The 13,951-nt window shown below is 44.1% G+C and overlaps 1 protein-coding gene across 2 annotated transcripts in view; it reads right to left on the bottom strand.

Annotated features, from left to right (window-relative positions):
- The window catches only part of LOC147463160 (uncharacterized), a 127,105-nt gene that overhangs the window by 43,211 nt on the left and 69,943 nt on the right, over nucleotides 1-13,951 (bottom strand). For both annotated transcript variants that reach the window (XM_086487524.1, XM_086487532.1), the window contains exons 5-8: nucleotides 8,078-8,187; nucleotides 7,858-7,993; nucleotides 7,642-7,740; nucleotides 88-690 (exon numbers count right to left, since the gene is read on the bottom strand). In XM_086487524.1, coding sequence (XP_086343650.1) covers nucleotides 88-690; nucleotides 7,642-7,740; nucleotides 7,858-7,993; nucleotides 8,078-8,187 — 948 coding nt within the window. The remainder of the gene's footprint in view (nucleotides 1-87; nucleotides 691-7,641; nucleotides 7,741-7,857; nucleotides 7,994-8,077; nucleotides 8,188-13,951) is intronic.

Here is a 13,951-nt window from a genome sequence, read left to right as displayed (position 1 = left end):
CTGGAAGTGAAACAATCGCTGTATTAGTACAATAGTCAAGGGTCAATATATCTTCAGCAGAAATTAGCAAGGAGAAGAGCACACCACCTCGTCATTAGTAAGATTCAGCACAGACTGATTTGCCGCAATATGGCCGTTGGCGAACGAACTGAAATGTCTTTCCTTCTTAAACTTTTGGTTAACATTTTGAGAAAAAGGTGAACGACCCACCCACCTCTTTCGAGGATAACTTGGCTGAAACTTTCTACGACTGGAAGACTGCTTCTGCTCCTCACCTTTGCAGCCACTTGTGCTGCAGATGCTCTCACTTGCTGTACAACTATCAGCACGCGCTGGTTCACCACCACCAATACTGTGTTCAGAGCGTGAGTCTCCCTGATCTTCCATGGCGGCATCTTCTCCATCTCTCTCTAATCTTTTGTGTTCGTCGCCAAAACCACCATGCAGAGCTGCCACACTGTTTTTCTGATCTTCAGAAACATCACTATCGGTGCAAGCCTTAGTATCCTCTCTTTCATCTTTAATAGAACTTCCATGCTCTTCAGCTTGGTCTGGCACAGCATTAATAATCTCCGAGCATGTGCTTGAAACTGAAGTGGTGGTCACATCAATCAATCCTCTATAAACACAGTAGTCATGTACAAGGTCATCTAGAAGCCCTGTGTCTAGCCTGACTCGGCTCAGCTCATTCTGCATGTGTCAGATGAGGTCAGTCAAAGACTAAGTCATTCACAGGCTGGAGAAGTGGATTTTGAACCATAATTGACATGACTAAACAATAGAATCTCATTCAATGCAGAAAAAATATAAGAAATCAGCAGAAAATAGTTTTCATGAAGAGACAATGTACTACACATGAGCATTGTCATGATGCTCCTATAGTAACTGTGGGCCTCAAGAGCTCTTTGGACTTTGAGAATTGACCCTGATCAAAAGTTGGGAATCGATGACTATTGACTGGACCAGAAAAGGCCTGGTGCTACAAGTCAATCTTATAGAGATATGTAAAAGAAGTGGAAAAGGGAACATAGTTGCACTCGCACTGCATATGTACTTCTTTTCAGCATAAATGTGTATATAATGTTCGGTGCAGTCGGTCACCTCTCGCAATATGTAGTAGTCTCACTCCAATCCACCCGCACAAGACAAATTGAGCATGATAAGAACTGATACATGGCCCACAATAGACTAAAAGCACACGGCACTACCCCATACAATCTAGTACAAGCAGCAAGCAGACTTAACAATGACATGGATACAAGGAGGTTTCAGGCTCAAAAGACTTAGTGCATAGGAATGGTACAATGTAGACTAGGGCTCGACTAGGCTGCCCAGAGACTAGGACTTTGAGGGACTGAATAGATACAACATATTGCGTATGAATGGCAGGGGGAACGGCCGCCCAACTCTGTAGTAGCCCACAGAAAGTCAAGCCTGGTCCACTTTTCCAAAGGCTGCCGAAAACCAGGCCAAGGGCCACTGGACACTAGACACCAGGGGATGCAATCAGACTCGACAAAACCTAGAGCCGCCCTATCCACCAGTCCACGTTTGCAAGCCCACACAGCTCTACCCACAAACTACACTGAGATTGGTGGAGCACGCTTTTTTTTGCTCCACCACCAACCTCTGGTGCAAAACAGACCGTGGTTTGCACCACAAAACGTACCACCGGCAATACGCACTCCTCCCACACAGTGGCACACCCCCGCCTTGCCCTCACACCCCCAGCCCTAGCAGTCTTACCTCCCCACTTGACATAACTATTGGACTCTCTGCCAACGTGGCGGCGGAGAGCCTCGTGACCAGCAACCGGCCCAAACTGGGCCAACTTTTTAAGCATCCTCCAGGGTGCTGTTTAGTGTTTGAATACATTTGATCAGCTGCTATGGTCAAGCTGCGGTGGGTGTGCTACTGCTAAGGTTGTGTAATCCCTGTGCGCCAGTGAGGGTTCGAAACCCATGTATGAGCAAATGTTGTTCAACCTCTCACATGAATGAACACCTGTCCCTAATCAATCTCCACATGTGATTAATCATTTTGCACGAAGGAGAGGTTCTATGGTTGTCCACTTCACCTGCTACCGGCTAATCCGGTCTTCACACTCCGATCTTTTACCTTGGCCCTACCAACCCCAAACACACACACACACACATTTTTTTTTGTAAATCTTGTTGATAGAATTTACAAGTGGGAAACCTCAAAGCGAGGAAACCCCTCGAAAAATAAGAGATACAAAAAGCCGAGCATCATGAGGCTCCGAAGGCTAGAAACACTCAAAGTAAATCCTATAGGCACCAAGAAATGCAGCGCTCGACCAAGCAACGATTTGAAATAGGGGGAAGGGGTCAACATCAGTGCCTTGAAACATTAATGAGTTCCTATGGTGCCGGATGGCCCACAAAACCCAAAATCTGACCCAAGTAAAGTACACCTAAAACTAAGATTGCGGAGATTGGAGCACCCCAAAAAGCCAAAACCGTCTGTGAAAAATGCCAGAAGGAAAACGCAGCCAAGAGCAGCCGACAGAATGAAGGCTTTGGAGCAGCGACAACCCCACAATAAGTGTGGCACAATCTCCTCAGCTTCAAGACATCTTAAGTAGCGAGAAGGCGCAATATGCCATGCATGTAATACACTGCCAACAGGTAGAGCTCCCACTAAGCAGCGCCACAAGAAATACGTTCCTTCAAAGGTAGATGACTGCCAAATACTGGACAATGTTCGTTGCCACCACAAGGATGACTCCAAGAGTGACCACAGCTGATTACCATGATGCACAATCCACACATCAGATTGCAGGACATTGCAATCTAGGATGACTCCAAGAGTGACCACAGCTGATTACCATGATGCACAATCCACACATCAGATTGCAGGACATTGCAGCTGAAACGCAATCCAATCTGGTAGTAGCAAGGTTCCAATCAAAGAAGCGGGAGTCCACATCCAAAGGAGGAATGGGAGAGTGATCAGCAAGCATCCTTTGAATTTCCTGCCATAAAGGAGAATAATGGAGACCCAACCAAAAACGGGACATCCTATTAGCTAATGAAAGAACATGACCCGTGTCAACCACCACCTGATGCACCTAGCAGAATCCTTTTTGGGAAAAAAAATACGCTTGGCGAGGAGACCATTGAACCAAAGTGGAAGAGAAGGCACTGCTCCAATGCAAACTCTCCAACCGAAGGGAGTTACCCACGAAGGATTGTCTACCATGCCATGCCAAATGCAAAGTGATAGCCTTCCAATCAACAATGATAGAAGAGGTAAAGGGACATCCAGGAATGTGTCCTTCAAGCTTCCCAAAAATAATGTCCCAATATGATGGTGTGACAATATGCGTACACAAATGCGAGACCATAAGAGCCCAGGGTTGCTGCTGCTCCACCAAGACAGGCAATAGCATAGCGTTTTGAGCCAGAACATGACGTCGCAAGCCCAAAATATTCAGCCCTTTGGACCGCGGGGTTCAAGGTTGGGATTTCTATCCGGGTTGCCATGGTGCTTGTGGGGTTTGCCGGCCCGCACGGATATGGAGGGATCGACCGTGGGTCTAGTCTTTCCAAAGACCATATCTCTAGTGTAAACTATGGACTCTAATTGCTATGCTCAACTCAATTTTCAGCCGATGTGATATATTGGACTGTGTGGAGAGACGATGAACTTTCATGAGTCGTCCCATCCATGCGATGGCAACCATGCTTTATCCTCTCTACAGGTCGCCAAAGCTATGGAGTGATACCTTCCTCAGCACAGAACAATCTAAGTATGTTGGGCTCATGTTTTCAAAGGATGATCAGCTTTACATAGATAGGGAGTTCACCAACTACATGAATGGCATCGGCGCTTCTTTTACTAGGGCAGTAGCCTTGAGGAAGGAAGCCACAAAGTTTCCTTTGACGTGGTGGCACTCTTATGAGAGGGTTGGTCTTCCTAACCTCTCACGCCAAGCTCTTCGTGTTCTTTCACAGGTAAGAGTCCATTTAACATTATACTTTTTCATCTGTATATTACAACACAACCATAAATTCCACTTACTTAATTCTCGCGCGCAAAATTGCTCGGCTGGAGCATGTGAGCGCAATTGGAGCTCTTACTCTCTCATTCACACGAAGATTCGAAATTGCCTTAGCACTTCTCAATTGGAGAAGTTGGTGTTTTGTAGGGCTAATATGAGGCTCGTGCGGAGTTACCAATCTTTGGGGCAACCCAAACAGGTAAATGATTTCGGCATATGGCTGCTGGCATAAACACATATTATAACTTTTTTATTCACTACCATTTATTTTACTCTTCAATAGATGGATGTGACACAGCTCAAGATGGTAGATGATCCTGCTCGAGAGGAGATTGACCGACAGATTAGAGACGAGTAGGAGACGATTCACAGAGAGCTGCATAGAGAGCTTGAGAGTGTGGATCGTCCTGTGACTAGATCACGTGCACGAGCTCTCAGCATTCCTCTATGCCCGACGCTTCCAGATTCAAACACTGTAAGACGAGAGAGTATTCGTCTGGGGAAGCTTCGTGTTCGCTCCTCTCGCACATGAGCAAATGAAGCTGTCCAACTCATTCACACGGAGATTGCTGATTTCTTTGAGGAGGCTAGTGGAGCAGAGGTGCTTGTTCCAGATGCCATTGTTGCAGAGCCAGAGTTGATGAAGAGGGCGATGTCCTTGATGATGGGGGCATGCTCTCTACCGACGAATCATCTTCTATGCATCTGACACAGACTTTTGAGGCTATAGGCATGCCGCCTAATAGCCTATGTGCATGCTTTGGAGAGCAGCAAACTTTTATTGTGTTTCATTATTTTGTTTCAGTTTGTATGGCATATACAGTGCCGGCTTGTGGCTCATGCCATAGACGTTATGCTTGTAGTTGACTTTGGACTGTTGTACCTGTGTTTCATTGTTTTATTTTAGTTTGTCTGGGATTTATAGTGCCGGCTTTTGGATGACGCCAGAGACAATATGCTTGTAGTTGAACTTGCTTTTGAGATTTATCATTGAGGCTTGAGGCATTTGAGTTTTATGTCCAATTGTCAATATGTTCATTTTCAGCATTGTAATTTGCAATGTAAATTTGTTTATGAGTCTGGGTTTTTCACAAAAACATGAGTTTTTTACAAATAGTAGGTGTACCTATTACGTATCTGGAAGGTGGTTCAGTATGGTAGTACGTTCCATACGTAAGACAATGGATTTAGGCATTCCATGATCTCTGAAAACCTTCACAAAGTGAGATTGCTTGCAAAACCTGGCTACAAATATGGCATCATGTGCACCATTAATCCTAGGCAGATCAAAGATTCAATCCATAGCAATGTTGTCCTATTGCCTATCTAGAATAGGCAGAGGCTGAATCAATCCTGGTGCCTTGTGCCTATCATTTTGACATTTTAGCAAACCAAGCGAGTATGCACAACTGTATCCACATCTATTTTGTCCTGGAAAAGACAATGATTCCATCAAAGAAGGTGTTCGCAAATTTCTCGCATCCCTTAAAGATTATATCGATCATCCTATTAATAGTTACAAAAAGCATTGGTACAAGTACAGCTTACAAGGCAGGACAAAAATTTCACACAGTCCACAAGTAGTCTTGAAACCAATACTGTGAGCATCGCTTGGTGCAATCTTGACTGGGTGATATCCACTCTTAAGTTCAATCCTACTGAGGCGAGTCAATTCTTGCAACTTATCAAGGATGTAATCAGTTTGTAAAATAGGGAAATGACTTTTAAAGGTTATCTTAATGAGAGCTCTACAATCAATATACATTCTCCACAACCCATGCTTCTACACAACAAGCACTAGAGAATTTCCACTCTTCCCCCCAGTATGATGTGGACAACAGAGGGCAAGTTCGGCTATATATGAATTGTGTTGGGTGTGGTGATGTGTTCGATAAGGGTCCACTTTAAGCATTTTCGTTACCATTCAAGCATGTGTATCGCATGTTGTGCTTTGCACACGTGTTTAGTAAAAATGGTTGTTTTGTTATACGAAGTTGCAAGAAAGTTTCCTTAGACAGAGCGAAGTTGAGCTTGGCCATGCAATGTCAAGAAGGAGATGATCATGGCAAGTGACACATTTGCACATTTCTTGTATGCTACTAATGCTTTGGGGGTAAACTCCCTGGAACAAGGTGAATGGTATGATCCTCAGGTTTGTTGTGAGGACGTTCTTTTGACAGACTCTTAGAAAAACACTCGACATAATCCCTTCTTCTAATCCACACATAGTAGAGTTCCTCCCACATTCCTCCCTCTCTCTGAAAAATATAAAGTAAGCAGAAATGAAATAAAATGATATATTAACATCTACAAAAGGCCAAAATGACCTATGAGACCAACTGATTACAATGATGAGAGATGAGTTCTGTTCATTTAGAGATTGCAAAAGAAAATGCAATGGGAACTCACTCCCACTTGATTTTTACATCAAGAACACTGTGGTCCCATCTCCTCAGGCTTCACCCTGATGGCCCAGGGGTGAAGCATTTCAGGTGATATGAAGTTGGACTTGGCTCCATTGTCAAAGAAGATAAAGTCCCCAGGCTCTAACCGTTCCCCATGACCTCGCAAAGCCTCGAAAACTCATCCTTCCATTGGACACTTCTAAATCTACTTCAATCATGACACGTGCAGCCTCACTTCTCTATTTAAAGCCACCTAAAAGCAACGCTGCACTCTCTGTTACTTAATACTGAAAACCACCTTCACCATAGACGATAGAGACGAGGTGGCAGATAGTGTTCTTCAAGGTCTCTTTATAGACCTAGAAGTTTCACCACAGAGATGCAAATCTGTTGGAGTTTTGATTCGCCCAACAACAATCTCTATCAATACACTTCTACTGTTTGTATGCTTTCTGCTCACCTAAGCATGATAGGCGTTTGGGGTGTAGACATCGGTGTTGGTTAAAGCCAGTAGAAAGCATGGTAAGCAGCATGCTTGTGCCGCTGACTAAGGAGGGCAGCAAAGAAAGATGCAGTACATCCAGGAAATACTTGGTTTGGCAAGTGCAGTTCCAGCAGGGTAGCTATTTGTGTTCGTGTCCTTTGTACTGGAAGCCAGCTAATACTTGCTCTATTTCTGTTTATTGGTCGATTGCCTCTATCCGCTTCTCAGTTCTTGGGGCTCCTTGCTAGGCTTACATTCACTTTGGAGACCTTCCTGTTCAGCCTTGTTTGCTTACCTTCAAGCGCCATTGTTGACAGTCCCCTACCTTATATACTGCCCAACACTTGCACCCCTCCATCACTTGACCTCAGACCTTCCGTGCCTTGCATGACCTTGTGCACACAGGGGATGGTGCAGCCCATGTGGCAGCCTTTTTACGGAAGTATAATCATGACGAACGAGACACCAAGCTGCTTGGTTTTGAGAGTAACTGATAATGCTTCTTGATTTCCAAAGTTGAGAAATCGATATACATATGTATGCATGTATCTATATATAACCAGACCTACAAAGGAAACTTCAAAAAGGGAAGGCTTGAGGTACTACGTAGACATCAAGATTGTGATTAATAAATAAAGCAGTAAGCCACATTGAAATTCAAAAAATGTAGAAACATACAAGCTATGTTGCAATCAAAGAAAAACTTCTTATTTCTGATTGTATTTTACCTTTAAAGCCAGGTTCAAATCACCTCCTGCATATCTCAAACTATCCACAGCCCCTTGCCTGGACACATCTACAGCATGTGCCAAGGCTTGCACATCACTCTAAAAGAAAAACAGGATTGACATCAGACCAGAGCTCCCTGCCACCTTATAAAATGCAACATTTTAGATAAAAAGAAAGAGCTCAACAAGCGAGGTCCTGGTAAGTTGGTAACAAACCTCATCAAACTGGGGAGCCTCCAGAAGACAATCATGTGGAGTTGCAGGAGGATCTTTTTCCTTATCCAGAAGAGCACTAGAAAGCTCTGCTATTGGTGAGGTTGCCCCTTGTCGAGAACAGTAACTATTGTGTGTGCTGAAAAAACAGGGTATCAAAATCCAGAAAACCATGTTTTCATCTTCAGGAAAGAAAAATGAAGGATAAAGTTTGTAAACCTACCTTAAAAGATATCGAAGGGAAAGAGAAAATAGTGGGTCATAGGCACGTAAATGTGCCCTTAAAACAGAGGCAACAGTAGCTGCCAATTCAATCCGATTTGATTCTGACCACTGCCATCATTAATGCCAAATTACCTTCCATTTAGAAAACTAATCAATCTTAATAACATTTCACTCATGTTTATGGTTTATGAAATTTACGTCTTGTCGTAGATCTCTTGTACAACCTCTCCACTAGCAAAAATACATGTGCAATATCCGGTTTGCAGGAAAACACCAATTCAAAGTGCAAGAAGTTTCACCATTTAAAGGAAGAAAGAGAGTCACCTCTCCACAAAGTAAGGAAGTAAGGGAGCTCACACACACAGGCACATCCAACAGAACAACGAGATACAGTGAATTCATATTATCGCATGAAGTATATTTATTATCACACCTCTTGACTAAACAAAAAAAAAACACTTTTATTCAATCTGATATGGTTGAGAACCCCCCCCCCCCCAAAAAAAAACAAAAACAAATAAAAAGAGTTTGCAATGGGCAGTACATCAACAATCTCCTGTCAAAGGACTCGCCGAAGCATAGGTAGGAGTGCACACTTACATGGAGGAGGTTGTCACGAGGGAGGCAGAGGGGGACATGGTCAATCTATGTGTTTGAACATGGCATTGAAGGCACTCATCACGATCACAAAGCACTGAATGAACACCTGATTGCAGTTCACAATATTGGTAAATCTCGCAACAAAGAACCAAGTCGAGACTTATACCTCACTCACGGCCGGACACAGCCACAAAACAGCCCTCAATGCTCAGTTGCTGCATCATCGATGTGTACGCAACCACATCATCAATTCATACAGTGTGTACAATTTGCACCGATTTTCACGCATAGGTTAAGGTCAACAGTGCCTTGTCACACCCAATGTGACTTCTTGGGCTTCTTCATGAAGGACTTATTATGGAAAAGAGTTGAAGGTCATCTCCTTGGTTTCCCCGTCTAGATCTTGTGAGTGAGCGTTTCTTTGTGACCATGCCCGGTCTTGTGAGGATTTCTAGGCATGTGGGGAAGTTCTTCCAAATTTTTGTCCGGTCAGCCACCTGTAGGCCTTTTTGGTAGGGCGCCCTATTTTATGCAACTGTGCTTGGATCGTGGGAAATTTAGAGTGGACTGGACAAAGAGTGTACACCCCTATATAGGGAGAGGGGGGCGTCTGCAGTTGTGTAGAGCCTTGGACTCTCGTGTTAGCAAAGTTTGCCCTCGCAAGGCCTACAGACCAGGAGACACACCCAGAGACAGATCTCAATGTTCTTTCATCCAAAGAGTGAGCAGAGACGAGAGGAGCTAGAGAGGAGGGATGCAGGGCATAGGAGAGGTATTCGAAGTGATCGAGCAGGCGATCTAGGGAGATCTAGAAGGCCCAAGATGAGGGGATGCTCCCAACGCCAAAGGAGGTTGTAGCATAGGATCAGAGTCATATTGGCAAAACATAGGAGACTCCTTATGCCGACTCTCACCATGGAGGACATAAACACGATCATGCACAGACTCATGCGAGCTATCAAAAGATTTTGATACATACATATCCACCATATGTATTTTGAGATACCTACCCTCAGGCTCATGCTACCCGGCCTTTTACAACTCTATTAGTGTTCTTGTTTAGTTTAGTTTCTTTCCTTTATCCAGACTTTGTATCAGATTTATCAGGATGTAACTCAGATTCACCATGATGTAACTCTTTGGTCTCACATGCCATTTTGGCCTCTGGAAGACGTTAATATAGTATTTCATTTCATTTCATTCCTCTCTCTCCATCTTCTCTCTCTAGCGGTCTTCTCTCTCCTCTTCTCCTTTCCTTGCCACGTGGTCCCTTGTCACCACACCTCCCGCTGCACTTTGACATGGTATCAAGGTCAGGGCCTGACAACGCCTAGTGGATCCAGAAGGCTGTTTGAGGCTGCTTTTTTCAGCCAGTAGGAGGGGGACTAGCGGCTCCAATCTCTAGATACATCATATCAATCATCATTATCACCTTATGACAAAATGTTGCAATCATTTCACCTCTCGTGCTCAAACAAACACATATTTGCAAGAGTAATTCAATCAATCAGTTGCTAGCATGCAGAGAAGTTTCCAAGCAAAATATTGTTAGTGCAACCAGCCTGTACAACGTAGAGGGCGGTACTATTTCAATTACCTGTTAACTTTACACATAGCACTGAGAAGGGAAGAGAACACTGTTGCGTCCAGCGACTAGAATGTCATTGCGCACACGAGATCGACACCCTGTAGGCCCCAAAGACTGGCGCCCCTTCCGGTATTTCTTTATTCAAATTAAGGTAGACGATCCGACCACTTAGCACAAGCTATCACAAAGCTGTCCAAACCTGGCGAGGGCTGAAAACGCAGGTTTTCGACCTGATTTTGGTAGCATAACGACGCAAAAAACCATGTAGGTCAAAAGCACCTGTCTAGGACGGATTCCCTCGCTATGTGGAAGCTTTCTGGTGAGCTGTCACAGAAATTCAGCGGGCTGTAATTCCCTGTTTTTCACTGCCGGGTGCCCAAAAGCCTGTACACGCATCCCAAGGCTCTCACGAGGCTCCCCCGGTGTTCCCTTGCAGTTTAGGTGCGAAACCCTAAACCTGCAGAAAAATACAGCAGGCTGTAATTCGCTGTTTCGGATCGTTTTTAGCAGAACGAACACGCCTACGCATGTCCCAAAGGCTCCCACACACAATGGGACAGTTCCCCTGTGAATTGGACGTGTTTTCACGCGAGAAAACTCTCCAAACTCGCAATCTTTCGCGATGGAACTGTGCGTACCTTTGGGGGATTAGCAATTAGCTAATCCGGTTCCTCTTCAGAAGGCTCTTGCCTTGGCAAATGCGCATAAACCCCCAGAACTGTACATGTTCATCTGAGTAGCCCAACTAGTGGGGCATTACCAATGTGCCAAAGGGGGGGGAGAGATGCATGAGAGCAAGTCATCGCGCTACATGAGACAGAGGAGAAGGCAAGCTTTCCATTAAAGCTGTAGACCTGCACCCCCTACTCACACACACACTGTAGGTCACTTGTGTGTAAAATTCAGCCCCTCTCTCAAATTGGGCGCCTCCTCTTGCTGAGGTGTCCTGCAGATTGACCTCCTCCTGCCAAGTGTCCAGTTTGCCCCTTTGAGTTAATTCCCTAGTTCCCACTCACTTATAAAGTTGTAAGTGACTTTCCGAGTGGCCCAGATTTCGCTTGACAGGCACAGGCTTCCATATTCATTAGAATTCAGTGCTAACTGGCCCGAGCAGTCCTAGACTGATCGACCAAGACTCCCGATGTGAGAAACCTATTCGGCGCAGCCGTTTCACACTGGCCATGCAATGTCCACTTGCACCTTTTCAAGGGTCCCGAGGAAACAAGTAAAAACAAAAATAAATAGAAATATCTAGTACTTATTTATTGAAGGCAACAAGAAAAATACACCTACTGGTGACACACCCCACCCTTGAAATACTGCAAGCGACCTTGCTTGCATGCCAATAATACATGCGATATCTCCTGATATCACATATATTCTATGATGGGAATCCAAGATATACATGCTTCCGGAAATGTAGCGTTGGACGATTAAACAATCCCACCAACCTGGCTACGACACATATATCAAGCATAGAAGCCTTATAGTGTACTCTCAAGCACAAACTTCTCTAGCTAAATTTTGTATGGAAAGAGTAGATACAATCACTTAACTACTCTCTTGAGCATCATGAACCAAAAAGGCTACATCAAGTCACTGTGGGTTCCATCTGAAAGGCTTCAAGATACAATTGCAATAGCTGAGGTGAATCAACCAATTCAGACTCTTCCATCCATTTGGCATCCAAGGATGAATAGTTCTTGAACTTCACCAAATAGCGTCTTGCAACCTTTCCTCTAACCTTTCTTTCTTTCTGTGCCAATATCTGTTCAGGGACAAGGATCTCATCCAATTCTTCCACTTCGGGTTGTTCCTCATCAAGCATATTCTCGGGCACATTACCAACAAAGGGTCTTAGAAGGCTGACATGAAAAGCATTATGTATTTTCCAGCCTTCTGGTAGCTTCAACCTGTAAGCTACATCACTGATCTTTTCTGAAATCTGAAAAGGACCATAATATCGCATACTGAGCTTAGGAAACAAACGTTCCTTGCCTTTCCTTTTCCTTAACCTGGCCTTTTCAAAGCGCAAAAGCACCCAATCACCAAGTGAAAATACAAGTTCACAACGGTGACGATCAGCAGCTTTCTTTTGTTTAGCCTGAGTCTTCTCAAGAGCAATCTTTATCTTCCTGTATGTTTCATCCATATCTTGCACATACTTGTCTGCCTCAAATATCTTGTCCTTAGTCTGCAAAATGGACGGGACTTTCTTTCCTCCTTCCACTATCTCAAATGGTGCCTTACCTGTTGACGTATGCACAGTGTTATTGTAAGCATATTCAACCAATGGAAGATGGTGTTCCCAAGTTGCCTTGTGCTCTGACACATAACGTTTGAGCAGGTCCTGGACAGTAGAATTTGCCTCTTCTGACTGTCCATCAGTTTGCGGATGAAACGAACTTTAGCGTAGTGCCCATGTTCTCAAACAATGCCTTTCAGAAAAGACTCGTTATACGTGGATCCCTGTCACTGACAATTGACTGAGGCATCCCGTGGTATTTAAAGATATTGCTCATAAATTCCTTGACCATGTGTTCTGGCTTTATTTTCTTCCTAACGGGAATGATATGGGCCTGCTTACTGAACCTGCAAATGTGTCAACATCTTGACGCAAAGTTGGCCAATAGAAGAATGCCTCAACCCCTTTCACTGTCGCATCAATTCCATGATGCCCAGCATAAGGTGGAGCGTGCTTTCCATCAAAATCTTTGGCCGTGACTGTTTAGTAACACATAACTTTCCATGCATCATGAGAAAGTCATTCTTAAGCATATAGTGCTCATGATGTTGTCCATCAATAAGTTGGTCATAGATCCTTGCAAAATCTGAATCTTCAACATATTGTGTCTTCATTTCGTCTAGTTCACAATGGTACGGAATTGACACTGCTGAAATTTGGGGCTTTCGTGACAACGCATCAGCCACCACGTTCTTTTTCCCTTGCACATGCACAATCTGAAAATGGAACATTGACAAGATGTTTGCCCATCGCATGTCCTTCTCAGACAACTTCGTCTGTGTGAGAAAATATCTCAAGATTTGATGATCCGTTTGGACAACAAAATCAGCCCCTAGCAGATAGTGTTTCCAACTAGTGAGAGCATGAATTACTGCCATCAATTGTTTCTCATAGACTTGCAAGTTCCTTTCAGTCTTCAAAAGAATTATGCTCTCATATGCGACTACTCGGCCATTCTGCATTAGAACTGCACCAAGACTATGGCCACACGCATCACACTGAACCACAAAAGGTTTCGAAAGATCTGGCAAAATGATTACCGGGACTTCATTCAAGTGTTTGAACGCTAAAATTTCTTTGGTTGTCCACTTGAAAGTAACTGCTTTTCCTTGCAGTGCATGGAGTGGAGAAGCAATCTCAGCAAAATTTTGGATGAACCTCCTGTAGTAGGAACATAAGCCTAGAAAGCTTCAAATGTCATGTACGGACTTCAACTCTGGCCATGACCTAATTGCTTCCACTTTGGCAGGATCCATGGGTACCCCATCCTTTGAAACAATGTGCCCAAGGAAGTGAATCTCTTGCAAAAAGAACTCACTCTTCTTCGCATTAATGAGTAGCCTGTTCTTACATAACTCATTGAAAACTGCAGTCAAGTGATCCCTATGCTCCTCTTCAGAGTTCGAGTAGACAATCATGTCATCAAAGAAGGTACCCAC

This window comes from Adiantum capillus-veneris, chromosome 2, assembly GCF_014529385.1.
Source record: "Adiantum capillus-veneris isolate H3 chromosome 2, ASM1452938v2, whole genome shotgun sequence".
In the NCBI taxonomy this organism is placed as follows: Eukaryota; Viridiplantae; Streptophyta; class Polypodiopsida; order Polypodiales; family Pteridaceae; genus Adiantum; species Adiantum capillus-veneris.
This window is presented reverse-complemented; position numbering and strand designations above follow the sequence as displayed.